Source organism: Pezoporus flaviventris, unplaced genomic scaffold, assembly GCF_033815535.1.
Source record: "Pezoporus flaviventris isolate CSIRO_AGI_PZ_B2104156 unplaced genomic scaffold, CSIRO_AGI_Pfla_v1 ptg000045l, whole genome shotgun sequence".
Taxonomy (NCBI): domain Eukaryota; kingdom Metazoa; phylum Chordata; class Aves; order Psittaciformes; family Psittacidae; genus Pezoporus; species Pezoporus flaviventris.
The window spans coordinates 15,209,677-15,232,402 of NW_026892593.1; the positions used below are offsets into that span (position 1 = coordinate 15,209,677).

At 40.0% G+C, this 22,726-nt stretch overlaps 1 protein-coding gene across 10 annotated transcripts in view; it reads right to left on the minus strand.

The window, feature by feature from the left end:
* The window catches only part of BRD1 (bromodomain containing 1), a 66,965-nt gene extending 46,518 nt beyond the window's left edge, over positions 1–20,447 (minus strand). For 2 of the 10 annotated variants that reach the window (XM_061467503.1, XM_061467497.1), the window contains exons 1-2: positions 14,677–15,042; positions 9,465–10,845 (exon numbers count right to left, since the gene is read on the minus strand). In XM_061467503.1, the coding sequence (XP_061323487.1) occupies positions 9,465–10,831 (1,367 nt within the window). In that variant the 5' untranslated portion in view covers positions 10,832–10,845; positions 14,677–15,042. Of the gene's footprint in view, positions 1–9,464; positions 10,846–13,879; positions 14,009–14,676; positions 15,124–18,365 lie in introns of those variants that run through there. The other 8 variants (XM_061467499.1, XM_061467498.1, XM_061467501.1 and 5 more) reach the window with 8 other exon arrangements.
* Positions 20,448–22,726: the final 2,279 nt, after the last annotated feature.

Genomic DNA, 22,726 nt, shown 5'->3' on the forward strand with positions numbered 1-22,726 from the left:
AACCTGTAGCAGAACAGTTCTTATACTGTCAGGTACTGCAGCCTGAACCATTATTCTGAGGCCTTAAGATAGAGTTCAGCCTGTCTCACAGAATGCTGTTTTTCCCCCAACTTACCAGTTACCTAAAATAAACTGAAAGAAGAACTAAAAAATTCTTAAAAAGGTGGCCATGCTCCCACGAAATTCAGTAGCTGCTGTATGTATCTGGTCTCATGAAAGAAGCATTAGGCTTCGGGCTCATGATCACTGCACCCTTTTGATGTTTTGGCACCACCAGTCATGCTTCCTCTTGTTTTTCGGCTTTTTGGGGGCTACATTCCAAGACTACACAGATGTCAAAACATTTTTCATAACCATTTTATTTGTGCCACAGGCAAGCCTGTACTACCTCCCTTCCTCAGCTCTGCTGGTATCCAACTGTAAACCACTGTGACACCCACTAAAAACACCATATGGAGGTACCATACAATTCCATGCTTGTATTTAAACAGGCAGAGATCCCTCTTCAGCTGAACCTTTCAAATAGCACCTGCAGCACCCAGCCTCAAACCTTAGCTCAGGCAAAAGTGTAGATTACAGCATTAAAACACTGCATTTACAAAAGCAACAGAAGGATGAGGAGAGGAAACTGGCTCTTTTTGAAAGAGTAAGATTCAAATAATTAAAATTAAAGTTAACATGCAACAGCTTTGGTAAGGAACTGTCAGCTGCTCTAAGCTAACCCTCTCAGAGACTTTTGATGGATAATCTACCCTACAAAAAGTAATACTCCCAATGCACTGGTTAAAGCATTGAGAAAAAGCCGAGTGTTATTCCCTCATCTTCAGAGAAATACATAAAATAATTTTCACCAACATGAAGAGATGTGTTCTTGTCATATTAGCAATCTGACAGCTTTGTTGTTCCTCCTCACAACCCCCTTCCTCTCCCAATTTCAGTTACAAGTCACTGTGGCAACTACAGCAACTGGTTGCAAGAGAAGTGAAAGCACTATTTCTAGTGACTAAGCTATGCGGCAGTTTAACATCGGAAAGCCAGCAATATATAATCAGCCATTTTTCTATTAATCATCACTAACCACTCCACAAACCCCACGCGCTTTCTAACCCCACAGATACCATTTCAGTATTACACTGTATCAAGACTTCTACAGGACTTCTCCATTCACAGGTTCTTGAAATATAAACTGGAAAGAAAACTTCCTTAAGCAAATACATGATTCTGCCAGTATTACAGTAATTTAGGCAGAAGGAACTGAACATGAGCATTTTATAGTTTAAGCAAGACCAAACACCCACTAAATCAAATCAGTTTTTAAACATGAACCAAACATAGTTTAATTACTATACTTGTCCTGAGCTTCCACTTTCATCAATTTCTTATTTTGCATCTTCCTTTACCAATACAGCTGTATTAAAAGCACATGTAAAAGACTAGAAAAACTAAATTATACTCTGTAACATGGTATTTAGTATCACTGAAGTACCAGTTTCTCTTGACCTACAATAATACCCATGAACAACCAAATGATGTTCCACTTCACTGGGCAAATAAAATATCCTTATTTTCCCCACACAAAGACTGCAGGTTAAGTTTTTAAAACCGGTCAGAACAAAACAAAAAAAATCCAAATTGAACAAATTGTAACAAAGTACACTAAATTTAAGAACACTGTAATGTTCAAGCCTTGTTCAACAAAGTTCCACAGAACATAATGAGGTTCATAGGAAGCAAGAAAGACAGAAAGTACCTACAAACAATTATAGTAATTCCAATGAGACTAACTGGAAGAGAATAATTAGACAAAAACCAACCAAACAAACAAAAACCAACCAAAAACAACCAAAACCCCAAACCCTAAACAAACCAACCCAGAATAAAAAGCTATGGAAGTATCTATTTTGGGAAATGGAATTAATTTGGGGCCTTGCCAACTATTCCTCCTAGCTCCGTATTCAAAAACATTAGCTTTCAAACATGAGAAAGCCTGCTCGGACAGATGAAACCCTACTCGTCCCACAGAGATCCTTTGGCAGCAGCTGCTTATCAAACAGTATGTGTAAAACTCACCTTTCAACACCGTTTGGTTTTTTTTTAAGCAGTGGACAGTTTTGTTGCTGTGCATGTTTTTGTTACTCCCTCCCTCAATAAAAATACTGTTTATGATTTGTTAACTAAAAAAAAAAAAAAAAAAAAAAAAAAATCAAAAAAGCCCCAAACAAATCCTTTCCATCAGCTTTAAAGGCAACACCAGCAGATGAATAACTATATAAAACTGGAGTCCATTTGCATATCTTTAGTTCCTCTTCACAAAGGGTAATGGTAAGGTTTCTTTTATAACTAGCCAAAGTCAGTGGTGTACACAGCAGGGTACATATCAAGTACTGAAAAGGCTGACAGTGATTTCATTTAAACTCCTAAGCAACAGTCTGCAGAATCCTCATGTGACAAATACACACTTTCCTAATTGTAACTGCTTTCCAGATTTTGAAGATCTGAAAAAATAGGAATGTCCCATTATTGAATCCTTTCCCTCACTAGTCAAATGCAATGTTTAAACATCTTGCAGCTCCTCTTTTAAGTGGTATGTTTTAAAGTTCTAGCTGTTGAATTTGCTTTTCTCTGCTATGCTGAGAATCCAACAGTATATATTTTATCTACTGACACATCTTCTGAAGCCTAAAAGTCTCTCTAGGTCCCTGCTTTTTCTTCTGTATTTACTAGTATTGATAATTTGATTTTGACTGAACGTGTAGGACGTACTTTTTTCTTGCTTCACGTGATTGTGACACCAGGCATGTATTTTTCACTGGATCAAGCAGCTTGTAAGATTTTTTTTGGATAGGAAAGTAGAACATTGAACTTCAGAGTTAAGAAAACGCTGTTATTTCAGTCAATTCTCCATTAGATATAATAAGTGACTTTGTTCCTATTTTAGCAACTGAGTTTGTGGTCTTCCAAAACTTTGGATAAGGAAAAAAATAAATCAAAATAAATGAATAAAAAAAGCAGAACAAAACCATTTTGTCACACTAGAAAACCTGCTTAGTCTTCTAAGAAAAGTCGCATGCATAGATTTACTTCTGCCACCTTCTACATATAATACTGAGTCATAACTTTTCTTTAAAATTACCTAAAAGATATCTCTGTGCTTTTTTTGTAGCAGTCATAGCCATACCGCATGCAATTTTGAAATGTCAGCTCAAAAGGCTAAATGCTCATCAGCAGAAGATAAAAGAAAGATTGCCTTTCTAATTTTTGTTCACTAATTTTTCTGCACTCTTAACTTGAATAAGAAACTACCAGGGACAGTTCTTCAGGCAAAGCATTCTGAAATTTTTTTTTTGGTATGACACAAGATGCAATACCCTCTAACTGACAAATCTAATGAAAGTTCACATAACTAGTGAAACTCAAAAGTACTGAGAATTAGAAACGTGAATTTTTATCTTCGTAACTGCATAATTTCATATAAAATCATTGTGGAATGAAACCCTAGAGTGCGCACAAAAATACTCATGATGTACCTTACAGAAGTAAGTACTAATTTCTGTTTTAAGCTTCTTTAACCTGTATATGCAAAATAAACAGCACACAGGGAGGAAAAAGAAAAACCACAAAAATGTACAGCATATTCCTATATCCATTTTGTAAAAAGGGCTTATTTAAATAAAAGACAGCACTTCCATCCTCTCTTTTTTCAGGGGTGGGGGGGCAGAGAGGGGATGAATCATCATCGGACATCCATCAACATGTGGCTTTTAATACCAGATATACAAACATCTTCCCCGTTATTTTTACTCAGAATCAAAATCTACTTTTACAACTTATAATCACACTTTCTCAAACACATTCTTATTAAATAAGCCAGCGTCAAGGCACACTAGCTTGAAAATAAAGCTCTGAAGCTACCTTTATTTTGAAAAAAAAATACCACTGAGGCAATGTTAGTTAACACTGTAGTGGCTCTTGTCTTGATTTAGGCAAAACTGCTTTTTTATTTAAGCAAATAGGGCAGGATGACAGTAGTAATTTCCACATGTAGCAGAAAGGTCTCAAAGTCAATCAATCTTACAAGAAACATCAGCAGACATTGACTGCTAGCATCCCCTTCCACTTTACCTAGATGATTCCACCATCTAATTATTAGGTACAGACATTAGGCATACCTACATTATGCTCTCCTGTAATTAAATGTATTTCCACATGATTTTGTAAAAGTATCCATACATTTATATTCAAGGATAAACAGCTAACAGACATGAGTCTGGATTTATTTAGCTTTCAATTTTCTTTGCAATACTGGCTCTTGTAGTATTTTTCAATGTTTTTTTAATGCTGAATTTTAAGCAGCATTTCTTAGTCTCTTCCCTGACTTAAAAATTTTCTGAAGGCATTAGGCATTCAAAAAAACTCAGTACCCTAAAAACCATTAAAATAAATTCCCAAAAGAAACACACGAACCACATACATAATTAAGAAGCATCATCCGTGAATGCATTCTGTAAGAGTCTCAAAGGCTTTATAAATACTCCTTTCCACTCATATTATGTTTCATCACTTTTCTGTTTATTTTTCTGATCCATACTTCATTTTAAATGCAATCAAGGTCCCTGTGTTGAGATAACAAGACTATATTTAATTATTTGGCAAGAAAGTTCAGGACAATTCAATTGGATAAGTGATGAAAAAAAAGGGAATACTGGTTCTGCCTTAAGGACATACAGTAACAGAAATCCAGTTTACTGCCAGGAGCAGTACACTTTCTAATAAAAAGATCAACACAGAAAAAACAGTTAATGTGCAGCACATTTGATTTCTAAAGCAGCTGGAAATATTCCAAGAATCTCAGCAGTTTTTGCTCTCAGTTACCTACTCACTACTTACCTACTTTCATAAGAATCTTTAAATTCTCTTTCAATAATATGATGCAACACAATTGATGCATACAGCATGGTAAACAAGTGTAACACCACATTACTTATTTTGAAAGTGAAGCTTTACGTATTTTTTTTTGCTCTCTGTACAAGTATTGCATTTTAAATGCTTTTTTCATTTCAGACACTACAAATATACCATGCAGAAACTGAAAGTAAAGGTGAAAGCAAGTATTATATATTTGAGAGTATTATATATTGAGAATATTTGCTTCCACTTAACAGAGCTATACTTCCATGGATGGTATTTCAATAAAGCAGATTACACTATCTCAGTATAAATTTTGAAAATACTGAAAATTAAGTATTTTACACCACATTCAATTTACCCCAAGTATATAGCCACAGTAGCCTAGTTTCACACAATCTTTAAAGAACATGAATATTGACACTGGCTTTCTTGTCATCAAGCAAACACATTTTAAATGCCTCTTTTGACACAGAAGATGAAGAGATTACAGCAAAACCATACTATTTGTACTAAAGAATCAAATACAAGAAAACAGTTTCCACAGTTAACACTGCAATTCTTCTCCCGTGTGTATCCATCCTACTCAATGGATAAGGTAGCTGTTATAGAGGACAAGGATGAGCAGCAGCAGAGGGGAAAAAATAAATCCACAAGGAACAGATCACAGAGCCAGTATACGATACCTAACAGAGAAACTAGATTTAGCTTGTCAAGTCAGTCCTAAGAGCTGGAATTTCGTAACTTGGAAATTCTGGGCCTGCAATCTAAATAACACAGTTCTAGTTATTTTATTGGGGCAAAAAAAAAAAAAAATTATATACTAGGCAAAATTCAACCATCACACACCAGCGGAGTATGAACACTGCAAGACCTAATGTACCACTGTCTTCAGAAAAACTAACTGGTGGCAGCAGGTCACTTTTTAGATGATCATTTGCCAAGATGTGCAAGTGCCATCTGTCCCTCCCACACAAAGGTACAGTTTGAGAGTGTCCTGTCCCAGTCACCCCCCCCAGCCTAACACTGGGGCTCTGGCACTTCCCAGAGACACAGAACTTTCAGTCTAAAACTCATTTATGCTTTAAAAAAAAAAAGGGCAAGCTGATGGCTGATGAATGCAAGCAGTACTAATGTAAACTATCTTCAACAATTTTATATTTCAAGAAATATTAAGTCAAATTTCTTAGTAAAGAGGTAATGCACTATCTGATGCAAATCATACATACCTAAGCAGCTCCCCAGTGGTCCCCCATATTATCCTAAGTGCAAAGCGAGTTATTAAGAAGTCAGCACTGACAACACTGGAAACTGAAGTCACCCTAAGGCTGTAACATCACCTACTGCACCTCTGGAAGTGGATACTTAGGTACAGACTTTCTAAAAGATAGACAGGTGCCTGTCAAGGAAGGAAGGAAGGAAGGGAGGGAGGGAGGGAGGAAGGAAAAGAGACAGGAAGCAATCACCCATCTCCTATCATCGGTGGTTAACAACTTCTGATCCTACACTCTTGAATCAGTAATTCACAGATGACAGCCTGAGAAGCCATATAATTAGTTTACACATGACCTACAGAATGACAGTATCTATGTAGTTTAAGAGCAAAAAGCTTGGAGTATAACATCTGTGTAAGAAACTCTGATAAGAGCTCTCAAAATCAGTGGTGTAGTGACCTGACCTACAGATACAGAAATCAAGGAGCTACAGAAGCTGCAATTAAGAAAGTAAACCAAACAACTCCACATATGCCTGTTTCCAGAGATGTTGAAACCACATTATTTTCAAATTCTCTAGGAAAACAGCACTAGTGTTTAAACACTGAGCATATATGTTTCTTCTCTGATAACTTAAATAGCTTAATTGCTCTTCTTTGAGATGTCCGGAAAGGCAAATCATGTTTCAACTCCAAGGGAAAAAACGCACTGAAAAACATTAAAGGGGTCATTTAAATGAAGACTGCTATGAAATGGTCCACATCACTCATTGTTAGTTTATGGGTATATGCATATTTAACTCACACATACGTGACTTCTGCTTATGCTAAAAAGAACACCCAAAGAAAATCAGACAACTGAGATTTGGGTCTGCAGCACAATCCCTTCTGTTCTGCTTTTAATTCAGGTATCAGTTTTCCAAGACTAAGCACATTCACATTACAAAGAGTAGTCCTTCTCAGCTAAAGACCACCAATTTATAATAAAGCCCAAGTTCAGAACAGTTTTAAACTGTGCCTATTTTTTTTTTTTTTTACACTTCTGACATAGAATACAGGAACTATACTTGTGTCCAACAAACAGGAAACTGAGCATAAACAGAAGCTGAATCTCTCTGTAGCCTTGAAAAGAAATCTAATCATTACTTAAAAAAAAAAAAAAAAAAAAAAAGGAAAAAAGGTCTTTATATTTCTGTTCCTGGCATCTAATGACACTTTAAAAAAAAATAAAACCAATTACATTACCCTTTTAGGATTTGGGGTTTTTTATGAAAGTTACCAATGGAAAGAACATACATTCCAATCCTCAACTCTCACGTAGGTCATATTCTTTCTTATGTGGTCTTAAAAAAGCAAAAACAGAACAAAAACACACTACACCCACCAATCACGACTGTCTTAATTAAGACAACGCCAAATTCTTAAATGTCAATCCCCCCCTCCCAAAGACAACAGTACCTATTTAGAAAACACTATTAGTTGCTTACTATCAATGTCAGCTTTTATGCAGTGCACCACTAAACAAGAATACTATTTTACCAAGTAAATCATAACAGACAACAGTCAATCAATCTGGTGTTTGTAAACACCACGGAGAACTAAAGGCTGTTTGTCAACGTCAGTCAGTAAGTAGCTACTTACATTAACAAAACTTACTATGGGAAAGGACTGCAGTCTCAAGATACGCATTTATTTAGATTAATTTAACCAGCCTTAACTGTCCACAACCTGAGACTTAGAAGTCAGCTTTCAAAAAAGCATCGTTTGTGTTAAGAGCCCTCACTGTCTTAGCCTTCAGAGTCCTGTCAATCCAAACCATGAACCTGCAGATGGAAGCAGTTCCTGTTTTGAGAAACTTTCTAAACTACTGTTCTTAAATCAGTAGTTGAATTCAAGGGGTACACAAACATACTGATGTTTTAAATGCTACCAACTAAAAAAATACTCCATAAGGACAAACTTGGCTTTAATCCCAATAATCCAATTCTGCACATCTTAGCCCAGTATATTATGTCCCAAATGCTCAGCAAAGCCAAAACTGTATCTTTCTACCACAGAGCTTTCCATCGTTGCTAAAATCCCAGAAACACTGTTGAAATGCATCTCAGATTAACTGAAAGAAATCTGAAGAGATGCTACTGTTCCTTTAAATTAAGATACAGTTAAGATAATTGAAGTTCATGCTGAGCTTTTAAACTCCTGCAATAACGATATTAAGAATCTTCATTTTGCTCCAATTCTGTTATTACTTAGGAAAACATCACCTGAAACAGCACTGCTTTCTGATGTGCCACTTCACTAGCCTCACCAGATCTACAGCCATCTACCAGTCCCCCAATCACCACTGTTAAAATACAGTAATATGGCATGTTACATGTAAAGAGCAATTTCAGTTCTGGTGCCCATGCTTTAAAATTGCACTCATGTAACAAAAGCTCCTGCAAGAACTGTGAAAGACACACTAATATAAAAATCATATTAAACAGAACTTCTTATAAAGTGTAACTCTTTGTAAGCAAATACAGATTAGGATTAAAACTCTTTGTCACATGCATTCATTTTGTTCTAATAACATTTGGTTATTGGGCAGATATTTGATAGCCCTGTAACTCTATTTCATTTGATTTATTTCAGGCTCTAACGTGACACTAAGCAACTAATTTACAATCACTTACTTGCTAACTTTAAAAAAAAAAAAATCTGCAAGGTACCAAATTCACCCAAGCCTTGGTCAGCACTACCGCATTTACAAAAGGGAAAATGCAGATTCAGAAAAAAACCTTCTAAGAAGTTTCTGTGCCTGACAAGAGCAATAGTTGCTGCAGCGATTTTTTATGCTACTTAAAGTTTATACCTAACTTAGGGGAGATTAACATGATTCGTATCTTACATATGCAAACTTAATTTCCAATTGGGGGCTCCTTTAAAAAAAAGGAGAAGTTCAGATGCCCGAATTCCGAATACAGATAACCTTGAGCTTGGCTGTTTTTTTGTTTTTTATCTGAAGTTCAACTCCACATGCCCTTATGAATTCACTGGTTAATTCTCAACATACAGTGATGACAACAACTGAACACACAACATGATTTGGTCTGACAAAAAATAAAATGGTTTCCAAGGAAATGACAGACCACTTGACCACTTACTGATTTCTCTGGGGATTATACTGCATTTTTAATGCAATTTCACAAAAGTAAAATGTATGCAACAAACATTAATCCTCTGAGTATGGCCTTTAAGCAAAGCATGTAAGTAACGCACAGAAACTTCAAATTGTTTTGTGAAAGCACTGGTTTAAAATTAAACAGGTAAATAAGTAAGGGTTTCTCTCAGATGGTTTGCTTACCTCTGGGGGGGGATATAAGGAGCAGATACCGTTGGCATAACTGTACAGGGTTCAACCACGGTTTTCTTGGCTTTTTTTGTCTTTTTTCTGACTTTTGATGTAGACCTAGCAGTTCTGACAGATCCCTCCTTTCTACAAACACCATTTTTTATTTCAGCTTCTCCATAAATATTTAGAGGTCTCCGTGTGCAACCTGGTGGAGTATGTACATCGCAATAGGCAGTCTTTTTTACAGAGAATGTTGTCCCACTGCCAGTTAGTTCTTTCACAGGTTCCATTTTCATATATAGACCGGCCTTTTGAGCACACGTCACATGGAATGCAGTATAGCAGTTTGCTTTGTGGCACTGGATGCAGGCACCAACACCTTTCTGTTTACAGAGGTAGCATGTTAACTTCCATCTGGCTGGGGGAATGTTCCTGACACCATCAATTGGTTCAATAAAAACTGTATTGGCAAATCCAACCTCTGGAATCCACAAAGCACACACCACGTGTCCCCAACGATCATCATCTGTCTTTTTAAAGGCACCTCCCTTGTTTGGGCACAGCACACAGTCTACAGGCCGAGAACGGGACTGCAGACAGTGTCTGCAGAGCCACTGGCCCTCAGGTATATATGGCACCCCATAGCATTCCTGATGTACTGCTAAATTACACATATCACAAAACAGGATTACATTGCTGTTCTGACATTCACCATCCATGCATATACAACACACCGCATCTTCATCAATTAAAGATTGATGATCACCCTGTTTTTGGTTCTCACAATAAGACTCTTTTTCAAACCTATCCATAAGGAATTCAAACATATTTTGTGAAACAACTGACACTCCATCACTTTTCCGCTTCTCATTTATTATTTCTAACCATGCATAATCTTCTTCATCCATGTCATACTCAACTTCATTATCAAGTTCTTCTGCTGACTTCTCAATGAATTTGTAATAAACTGGAGGTCTCCGTGGAGCTGAAGGGGGACTGTACTCAACAATCCGTACTTTTGGTTCTGGAAGAGGAGTTGCTGTAGCAGGTATACCGTGTGAGCTCGGGAGAGCTTCATTTTTCTTTTTCACTTTGTTATTTTTATGCCGTTTGCTTCTTAGACATACTGGTGGTCTTTCACTATTTTCTTTATTGCTGTTGCATTCACTCATCTCCTGGGCTGTAAGATCATCTTCTAATATAATCTCTAAAGGATCAAAGATACTGATCCTATGCAGGCGACCTTCAATTTCTATTTCAACCATTCTTTGAGCTTGAGCGTATGTCAAGGTTTCTCGCGTGGGGGAGTGCTTAATACTGCATGGGGAAGAAGAATGCCTTGCTGCTGATACCCGATGACATCTTCCTTTTCTCCTCATTTGGTAATGTTTACCTAAAATTAGAGCAGCAGTTAATATTATGAACTCTAAACAATCATATTAAAATACTATTTTTTTTATAGCAACGAAAAAAAACTTTGGTTCTATAGCCCTCAGCCTATTTACTCATTAAAAATAAAAATGCTGTTACCCTTACTTAATAGGGCTGCTCACACTGGTTTGTTCAAATTTAACCTAATGATAAACAGTTCTCCCTAATAACATCTTCTGTAAGTAAACACAACTATACAAAACCCTTCATACTGATAGGTCTCCTGTAGGAGTCTTGTAAGGCCTCTGCACAAGAAAAAACATTTCAGAAGTGCCACACAAAAAAGTCCACATTAGGTACACTGTAAGAAAAACTTAAATATAATCATTCCTAATACCTTAAGTGCGTCTGCAGTCTGATTTTTTTTCCCCAACAGCAATAGATTACTTTCTCCAGATGCCCCCCCAAAAAAGTAACATAATTGTGAAAAGAAAAACAAGTCTTCCCCTAATTTTTTTTCTAGCACAATCTGAAACAGTCACATTAACAACTCAATTCCTACAGTGACACTTAAAGCTAAAAAAATGGGCATACTTCCAAATTTGGCAAGTACGCAGTTTGACAGCTCTTTACTTTTTCACTTTTCTCCATTCTTAGCCAGCCTATCATTCATTACAAAATGACAAGAACACAATTAACATGCAGTGCACCGTAACTGCAACAAGGAAATATCCCACCTCTAAAACAGACTGGACTTACAGCAAAAACACACTCCTACACGTCAGTGTGTGTGAACATGCACCTTTCTCCTTTTAAGAAATTCTTCAAGAGTTCTGCTTCTCAGAGGAACTGGGGCAGATAAAAACTTCCCTGTCTTTAAATCCAACCCCAAGCTCTTTAATGTAATTTTAAAGTTTATCACCTACTGGAAAAAGATCATTCCACTACCATGCAAAAAGACAGCTCCCACCCCCAAAGTAACATGACTAGGACAAGTATGCATTTGGATCACAAAATCTTCCATACTTATGTCTTTTGGCATTTTAAAGTTGTTTGTTGGTTTGTTTCTTCCTATGAAGGCTGAAGATATTGTAAAACCAATACCAACTGATAAGGTCAAGTTTACAAGTTCTATTCCTTTCCTTCTTTCTTCCTAATAAATCATTAATAAACAGCAAAATTCAGTGTCAGCCACAGAACAAACTCTTGATATTTAATCACGGGTCTAAAGTATTATTAGGGCTTCACCGTTTCAATCCTACACTTCCAAGTCAGTGTCATGCATTATTAGAATAATGCAACTAGTGTTAGCATGTACTACCAAAATAGCAGAGAACTAGAGATCAAAACACAACTACTGTTGAAGACTAGGGTATCTGTTTCAAGAAGAAATAGCAAGGACTGGAACAATTATACATAAACTACTCCATGTAGCCTGCCTTTTGTTTAGTCTGTGATGCCAGTTTCTAAAGGTGCACCTTCAAAGCGCTGAAGGAACTCCTTTTACAGGAAGACTAAATAATTTAGGCAGCTAGTGTAAAGACTAATTCTCGAGAGGGTCCTATCTACTTGCTCCCACAAACTGATCTTGTTTTCCCAATCTAAAATGTTTTTATTATTCATGTGAGAACTGTGTTGCTCACAGATCTGACTTTTACACCCTTAACTCTTATTACTTGTTTTTATGGCACAAGCACAGACAACAGTCGGTGTTTAATCATGACAGACCTCTGATCTGTTCCATATAAACAACAGATGAATAAAAAAGGCTCCACTTCTTCAAACAAGTTTGACAGAAATATTTAATAATTTAATCCTGTAAAACAACATACTCATTTCTTAACTGCAGAGAAACTTTAAAGCACTAACACTGCTACAGAAGGTCCAATAACTAGAAAAAAGGCATACTAATCGTTTAACTGAAATTAAAAGTTAGTTCTCAGTTTCACAACACATTTTATAATTCAGAGACCAAAGATCACACAATGGCCCCGATTTCTGTTTATTGTTGTGAACAAATAATGAGGGCACAGATGAGAGATAACCTTCAGAAATCAAAAAAACACGTGCAACTTGTCTCCACTTCGCTATTGAACTTAACCCAGTACCACAAAAACACACACTAATGCTAGGTTTCCAACCCCTTCATCCCTCCTCTGCTCAAGAGATTCTCAAGCATGGCTGCAAGCAGGCAATGAAAAGAGGAAGAAAATATTCAAAAACACAAGTGTTCTTGCTTAAGGACTTAGGGCTACTATTGTAAAAGTCAAACTGTTCGATCAAGAATGATAAAAAATGATGAACTAACATCTAAGCATCTCCCCTATAACACTTACCTGTTAATAAAGCTAAATTAGGAAGCAATTTACAGTCACAGTTAAGCGCAGAACGGATACCCTACAAATATGATGCAATGCACAGAGTTATGACTGGTAGCACTCTGACCAAATTTCTTAGAAACTGAGTGCAAATACCTTAAATGCCTGGAAAGCTAAAGTACTGTTTTGTTTTCTTTCTGCAAAATTCTTCTGTTTGCAAACGTCCTATAAATATTCTGGGTGAAGACAGGATTTCCGCATAACAAATTCATGACTGGCAATTGGTTTGCTTTTCCCAGTTAATGACCAAGAATCTTTCTTCCCTTCCCCCTGCAGTACCTTGCAGATCGACAGGAATGAAGACCACGGATCCACATTCGGAAAAGAGTAAACTGAGATAATTTCCATTCAGCATGAAAAAAGATACCACATTGACACAAAACGAAATTACTTTAATGTATTTTTCTGCCTCTTACAACAACTCAAAAGGCTGCAGGAGATAAACTGGGAAAGTTATCCACAGCTTTCCTCTAGGAATTACATCAGCTGCTCGGGAAAAGTCACCAGCACATGCTTCCCCTCACAACAGAAATACACCAAAACTGCTGCTTGTCAGGAATACACGGCATGAGGCAAAAAATACTTTGTACCAAGGAGTAGGGAAGCTAAAACGAACAGGAAAAGTGACACAACGTGTACTTTTGATTACAAACTCCTTTCACAAACTGTCCTAGTTACCTTCCTCCTCCTCAAATAAACTGCCTTTGGTCCCTGGATCCCCTGCTCAATGGAAAAGGAAATTCCATTCTCAATGGACACTTTCATGCAAACCATTAAAAAGATAAAGACACTGGAATGCTCTTTAGCCCCAAACAATGACGGGGGTGAGCAAACAGGGCTTACAAGCATACAGGGCAGACACCACCCACAACTTCAGCCGCGGGTCAGCATAAATCCCCTCAGGGCAACACCAGGAGCTGGGGCGCACGCAGCATCACCTGAGCCGAGTCGGGCCGAGCCCCTCCCGCTACCGGCACGGCCCCCGCCCAGCGCGGAGCCCGCCCGCGGCCTCGGGCCCGCCCTCTCTGGTCCTGCGCGAGCACTTCCTGCCCACGCCCAGGGAGCCTCCAGCGCGCTCACACCCCTCCGCGCCAATGGTTCCTGCCTGGCCCCGGCGTTCCCCCCTGCCGGCCCCCCGGAAGATGGTTCCTGCCCGGGCCCATCATCTCCAGCCCTTCCCAGCAGCCACCTCCCTCCCCTCCGCGAAAATACTCGGCCCACAATATGGCGGCTGACAAAACACCTCGAGCGGCGCCCTGCCCCCGACTGCCGCGCTCCGCTCCCCCCCGCGCAGCCTCCGCGCCCGCCTGCCTCGCCCCTCGGCCGCCTCTCCCCCACCGCCGCCGTGCCCAGTTCTCCCTGCCCTCCCCTTCCCTCCGCCGGTCTCCCGTCTCCTCGCGACGGGACCTACCGGCTCCCAGCCCCGCAGCCCCCACCCGCCCGCCGGCCCCCGCCGCCCGCCTGGCTTCACTCACGCTGTGGGAGCCGCCGAAGCGCGGCTGACAGACCTCCCTCTCCGCCGCTGCGGCCGACGCTGCGGCCGGTTTAATGGCGGAGGTCCCGCCGGCACTGCCGCCTGCTCCCGCGTCCGGCAGCCGCGGGCGGCCGAGCGGGCGCTGAGGGAACCGCGCTGCCGGCGGCTACCCGGCGCTGGGTGCAGGGCTGCTGCTGCAGCCGGGCGCGGCGCATTCGTGAGGCGCGGCGCAGGTCGCGGTCCGGCTGCGGGCTCGGCGCTCAGCTCCCGGGGCTGAGAAGCTCCCCTCCCCCCTCGGCACAAACAATGCGGCTTCACCACAGCGCTGCGCCGACGGGGGGGAGGGAGGGTAGAGAGAGGGAGGGAGGGAGGGAGGGAGGAGAGAAGGGAGCGAAGGGACGTGAGGGCGCCAGGCACCGCCCAGCCCCGCCGCCACCGCGGGGCGGGACCTGCGCACAGCCGCTCCTCCGGCCCCGAATGGCGGATCGCCGCACGGGCGCTGCTCCGGTGCGAGCCGGGCCTTACCTCGGGGGACAAGGCGAGAACGCGGCGGGCAGAGAGGCGCGTTCCCGCCCAGCGAGAACGCTGAAACGGCCGAGCGCGGGAAGCGGCGCGGGGAGGGGCGGCAGGGCGGGACGCGGCTGGTTACAAAACCACGGCTCAGAACTACAAGCGAGTGGTATTTATTATTTCTTTGGGGGAAGTCCAAGCTCGAGGTTCGCACACAGAAAATCTGATTGAAAGTTAGCTCTTGCGCGCCCTCGGGGTCAGGCGGCTGCTAGTAAACTCACCGGTAATAGCCGTACGTTTTGCCAAAAGCAAGACAAGTTATTTCTGTCTCTCCCTGAAAAGGACACCCTTTGTTATGTATTATTTTTAGACAGCCATTACGGCCGTACTCGAGATGTAGAGGATTTTGCTGCAATATATTGCGAGGCAGCTGCACCCACATGCTTAAAAGCAACTCTCAGCCAGCCCAGCCCAAGACAAACACTTGCCTTTGCCAATTATGCAGAACAAGTCCTGGGTGCAGTAAGCAGCAAAGTGTCAGGAACAGGTATGATTCTCTTTGCCCATCTGTAATAGCTGTAGACTAAGTGAAGCCTTCTTCAGAACAGCTTACCAATTAATTTTTACATTTTCTCTAGTACTACTGTGCTGCTTGCCTCAAACAGCAGTTGGTCCTACAAAAAAATGTAGGACTAGGAAATAAGAAATAGATACACCTGTCATTACTTGTAAAGAGTGAGTGAAAGTCCATAAAACTTCAGTAACTTTGCTAATGAAATCCTGTAGAATGGGCACTTCCCAACTCCTTTTTCCCCGTCAGGGACTATCCAGCACACTGACCTCTTAACAAACCAGAAGCTATTAAAACCTGAGTGCAGCGCACTCAGTGTAGAAACAGACCTTTAGGATCAGATAGGCCCAGTAACTTCAAATTCCAATATAAAAAAAGACTATATGAACTGCAGAGGCCATCTGGTTATTTGTGTAGTTGCCTGTGAGGAATTGCTCTCCGACAGTATCACTTAAGTGATCCTACCACCAGTCTCAGAAGTCCGATTTAAGTTACCAGTGTTGCTCTGGAATTCAGCTCTATGGCAGAAAGTATTAAAGATAGAGCAGCATGCTAAATCATATACCTTTAGTTCACAAAGTATAAAAATGACTAAAAATTACGAATGTTGTCAAGAAGCTAATAGTATCTATGGTAGCAAACATGTTATCTTTTAAGTGATAATCCATGTGTGTATCTGCCCTGCAGCTGTACAAATGCTTTAGAACTAGAGACAGGTTTTCCACAGGGCACTTGACGGTGTCCATACTCTCACATATCTGATGCGCAACTAAGTCTGGTGCCTTTCCAGTTCCTTTTTTCTGTCAGGTGGACTACAGGACTCTCTTCTGAGCTGGACATCCCTCTGATAATACAGTGTTCCTTATTGGTATTTGCATTATTTAATCATCTTTATGTAGTTTAAATTCATTTTTTATTCTCTCTAGTAAGCTCTACTTACATGACTTTTTCTTGAGATTCACCTTCCAGCTCTGCCTGCCGTGAACACAGGGCACATCTGGCAAAAGCACTCCATCCATAAGGTATAAGGTCTTGACCTTCATGCCGATAAAACCAGGAAGCGGCAGTTCCAAAATTATTTCATTAAAAAGACAGTGGCTGCATCAGATTCCCACAACCTGTTGACCAAGGACTCATAGCACAGCCTTAGCAATCACAGCAGCATGGTACAGTGCCAGAACTTGACCTCCTAACAGATTTGAGATAAAAAGTTTCTGATCCACATAGGCCTCCCTGCTCCTCAGATTTCTACAGAGCTTCGAAGAACTGCTGAGCTTCATTTCCTGGTTCCCATACTGAAGATGATGTCTCCACCTCAGATTATTAACATGCACGCACGGTTCATCAGTGTTCTAGATCCTCTCAATTATTCTCAGTAAGAAGGAGAGGAGTTTTTGCTACAGATGGTTCAGGCTCTGGCACAGAATAGGTGTTACGCCTTGATACGGAACTTCAGACCAATGGCACAAAGATCAGGGCAGGCTCAACACATAGTTCTGTATCAGGAGCCTTACGCTTTCAAATCATTTCTCATTGACCTTATGACAGGCTACCAGATTAGGATCCTCAACCTCTCCTCATTAAATATTAGTATGTTAGTCTGAATTATTTCAAAATTTCAGAACATAGCAGCATCTGGGGCATTTTACCAGTCCTCAGCACACGCTTCTATAATCTGAAGGATACTTTTCCTTTGCCTTCTCCATCTCACAGGTAAGACATGGTGCCTCGAAATAGAGTTCTTTCTACTTTTGGTTAAGGAAGAAATAATTCTATTGGGATACCATACAATTTCAAGAAAAAAAAATAACTGTCCCTCTGAACCACAGTTTGCTGGCAGCAGGACCCTCACTACCTTTTGTGGCACTAGCTCAACATGAGCATGTGGCTTCAGGCCCTGTCCATCAGAATCTTCTCACCCCTACTTGGCAGAGTCAAGTTTTCATTCAAACTGCCACTGCTGATTCACCCTGCATGGAAGACTTCTACAGAAGGAGAATCTTCTGCCTACCAGCTTTCACTTGCACTAGTTACCAAATTCTCAAAAGAAATGCTTCAAGAAGTACAGATCATTTAAAAAAAACCAAACACTATTTAACTGCTTCAGCATCCTCCTCTTTCCTTGCAGTATTAAACTTCACACACATTTCTAAAGTGTATCACCTACGTATTATCACCTTTGTTTTACAGATTAGTAAAGATCAACTGAGTCTTGTTGCAGCACTTAAACATGGGCAGTGGTGTTTATCTTCCTTGAATGGAACTCTGTATCCCTCTCCTGGTCAGAACAGCTGGCTGGTGAAGGAACAAGCAAGTGGCAGAGCCCACTCCACATATGCTTTAGAACCTGCAAGAAACTTTCCATTCCAAGACAGGTTCTAGACTGCCACAACATACGTGTGTGGGTCTTCTTCCTATCGCAATGACAGATCTGCCTAACCTTGCTAAGTCATATGATGCCTCAAGCCAATCTATTTTCAAGTCACTGAACATTTTATACCTTGAAACTCCTCTATGCATGATTTATATTCCCCTCCAAAATACTGTCTCATGATATAGAACATTACCATGGTCCTTTCATCCTGCAAGGGGATGCTTTTCGATCTCACCTCATCAATTGTGATATATGGCACTGGTGAAATACTCACAGGCATGACTCTGCAAGGCTGGTTGTTCTCAAAGGAAGGGCTGTTCCCAAACCTCACAGAAGCCAGGACAGCATGCGCTGTGGAAAAGATGCTGCAACCCTGTCAAAAGACACATAAGAGCAGTATGTTGACAAAAAAAATCACAGCTGTTTATCTGCACTCTGTCAGGTGGTGTAGTGTCTCTCCACCTCTTCTGGCTCATCTTTGTGAACTGCTGTATATAAAGACAAATCCATGTATCACTGATCAATCTCCTAGTCATCGTGGGTGCTTTGGCAGAAAGGCTGACTTCTTTTTTTGTACTAGACTAAGTGGGATATATGGTCCAAATTCCTAGATGACAATTCCAGAACAGGGATCAACATTTTGGCTTCTAATATGGAAGAAAAGTGTTAGCGCTTTTTACCCTTACACATTTACTAAATATTTCCCTTGTTCTCTGGTTAGAAAGAATAGTCTGCATTTTCCTGTTCATTCCTCTGATCCTGGACCTTTAGCCGTATTATGACAAAAGGGTGATTATCAGTGTTCATCCATGTTCACCAGCTGGTAATGAATCAAAGATCCTTGCCTCATAGCCTCACTCTTACTTCCTACACGTGCCATCTTTCTCATCCTCAGAATCAAAGTGTTTCTATAAGATGACCTTTTAGATCTCCAAAACCAGCTTGTGTTAATTCAAACAAAGGGTCTTCACTGAAAGAGGAGTTTTAAAATAGACTGCAGGCTGTGTCAATGCCTTTTATGGTACTGATAAAGACAGGGCGTTTTTATCATCAGAGCTCCACAAGAACTCAAGCAACATCAGTGTGCTTGCTAAGAAATACCTCTGTGAGTTGCATCTGCTAAGCAGTCCTATGGAATGTTATCTGTAGATAATACTTAAAGATCATTTGACAGAGTGGTCTTCAAGCTGTACAGCTGCTACTCAAAGCCCTCACCCCATTTCCATATAAGCATTTGTGGCAATTACTTCCTAGAGTCACCTACTGCAAGAAGAGGTATGCAGATTGTCACTTGCAGACAGAAAGGTACATTAAGCACATCACTGAGATACACAGTTGACAGGAAACTTACTTCCTGCCTTATTTACCCTTCCACTATCTAGCTTGAATCCTTTTAGCATCATGTACCTTTGGGATTTTGCAGTTACAAGATGCTCTCAACCAGATATGCTCCTAAATGTTGCAGAATGCAAGGCTTGAGCTCACCCCTATGGACACTGCAAAGATTTAAAAAAAATAAATAAACAATGAAAACCTTCAGTATTAGGATATACATGAAAGCATATGTAAACTACAGTTCAACACAACAATGCCCAAATTACAAAATGCTGCAACAAAAGCACAAAACTTGCCCATGTACTCACCTGCAGATCTTCCAAATAGCAAAACTGCTATCTACTGGAGATTATTTTATCACACACAAACCCTTGGAGCAGAGTTATTTGCACTCTTATGTGTAATAACGCTGTTTACAGAAGAGCAGAAAGCCATAAACAAGGGAACAGTATTCCCCTTTTCTCCTGTCATTGCCTCTTTGGCATTAATGATTCAATTCCTAGTGTTTACAGTTTGGCACCTTTATTGTGTTCTGCGTAGTAACTCCACCTGCAAAGGTCTTTATGGGAGGCTATTCCTGCCAAATGGTATCTGCCATCAGCATAACCCTTCATTAACAAGTCACCAAGCTTCTGTTTAGCTCCCAGAACTGCCTCCCTGTACAATCAGATGGAAACGACTGCCAGCACCAGGGAGGCATCAGGAAAATAAATCCAGGGTTTGAGAGTGCCCTTTCAGCATCCCTAGTTATTCACCATCATTAGTTTAGCTGACAGAAGAAGCTGCATGTTCAGAACTGGTATGTCTGTCAATTTACATAGCATAACTAACTGAGACAAGTTATGGGCAAAGACAAAATGTCAGGGGTAATGGGTAGGAATCAAGAAGCAGAACAGTAATTGTTATGTGAAAAGCTCTAAAAATATCATACTTGCCTACCAAAGAATTACAAAACACTGCGTCTAAACAATTTACATTGGATTTTGACAAAACCTTAGCAGCAGATAAAGACTGAATTTATAAAAAGTTTATGCAACATATAAAAGCAGCTATGTGAATTGAAAATTTTTGCCAAAGGCAGCCACAGCGAGCGGAAACCAAAGTGCTCTCTATACAAATATCACAATATATTTCTCAAATCAAACATCCATTTCAGTATTTGTACTTCCAGTTTCTCCCTTTGGTTATCCTCATCAGGTATGGACTCATTTAGTACAAACACAGGTAACTTCTTAAACCAGCATAACCCATGAAAACAACATTACTGCAAATGCATTATTGCTCTTTCAGATAATCCTTTTCTATTCCCTGATCCTTTCCTCTTCACTGGAAAAGATCCCCTACACAGCCTTCATCCAATCCAAGAAAAGTTACCACCTTCATGAAGTTGAACAATAGATAAGCCTTATTTTACTTATTAAATCTCTTTGAGAGATTTCTCTATTCTCAATTCCTTGCTGTCGATATCAAAACTTGCAAGTGTAATATGATGAAGTATAAACTGAGAGTGAAGTTGTTTTTCTAGTTAGGTCACTCAAAAGTATGTATCTCCAAGAAACGATCTCCAGTGTTTACCATGAGTTAATACTTCAGCCTTAGTATAATTAAGTTAAAATTCAATCAGCAATGAGACACAAATCCAGTCTTAATTACTTTACTACCTCATCCTCATTCATTCTAGAGGACAAACCTGGTCTGCAGATGATTAAGGCGGTATGCAACAGAGGAAGCTTTGCTGTTAGAATCCCTAGTCATTTACTGCAAAAGAAATCCCAAAATAGATGGGCCCATTCAGAACTAAAACCTCATTTACATGGGGAAGGACTACATAGCAAGGTGACATCAAAATCAGGGGGGGAAGAACAGAGTGAAAAAGTAAGTCAGAAGCAAGACACAATACACGACATCCACAAAAAAACCCGAAACAAGAGAACTGGACACAGCTTGTAGCTTCCTCTGTTCAGAGGCCCAACTCATATGTATCATTTAACAAACAGTAATGAGCTCAACATGTTTTCTTTGCTTTGTCTCAGACATGTCTACCACCTCAGTCAGTGCCTGATGCTGGCTTAAAAAAAAAAAAGAGATCTTCCAAGCTCACGCATAAGTAGATCAGTTCCGATATATAATCTGGCTTCATAATGCAGACAGAATCTCAACAGGCTCAAAAAATGCTAGAATAGGAACTTCAAACTGAGCATTCCTGAAAGACATATTCCTGCACCATACTTGCTCCACATGAAGGGTGAGTAAGTCCTGTGAACATGCTATCATATGCTCAATTCCAAGTCAAAAACCAACAATGTACACCTCTGATGGGCTATAAATCCAGGACTATAAAGAGATTAGACACAATTGTGTTTGTAACAAATGAAATAATTATGTAAAAGTACAAAGGCATCATGGCTTTGGCAGTGAATGCTGCTTAAAGTTGCTCATAACTACTGTGTAATTGCTTGTTCTTTATTCGAGCACCCAACTTGACACCTTGGATCTGATAAGCAGAGCCAAGTGCCTGCTGAAGTTCATAGGGTATGTATGCTAAATATGTAACCACTCGCCTTTGTTAAGTGTTCTTAGAAATCATACCACTCTGATACTGAATTCAACATCCAAATTTAGTACTTCTGATCTCTATTTTAAGGTTTTGATCATTAAGTTGGCTGTGTCTAGATAGGGTCCTGGAAAAGGCTGGAGTCTATACAAGGAGGAAAAGAGATCATTTTAACTATATTACCTCAGCTTATATAAAAGGCAGCAATTCTTTGTGCTTAAGAACTATTACTTCTTGATATAGTTTTTGTCTTCATGATTTCATATAGAAAATGCACCACTGATGCTGAAGTCGCTAGAGGTGAAGCCAAAGGTTTGAGTGATTCAGTAAGGAAAATAAGCTTATCAGAGCAGGTCTGAAGATAAAGAGCAGCAAAATGGTTAGTACTGGTAGTATCAATATGCCATTGTAACATTTAATGTTTCCAAAGGTATATAAATTCAGAAAGACAGAACTACATTGATTTATTAATGCAATATCTGTGTTACCTTTACTATCAAGAAAGAAATGGATGGAAGGAAGCAAAAAAATCAGATTAAAATGTGACTCAGTGGCTGAAGAGACTCTGGGACCTCAGAACACAAAGCTGTGTCTGCATCAGCTAAACATCTACAATAATCACATAATATTGACAGAGAAATAGGTATATTTAAGGCACATTTTAAGTTCTGTCACACTAGGAAGGGATACAAGAATTTAATCTAGTT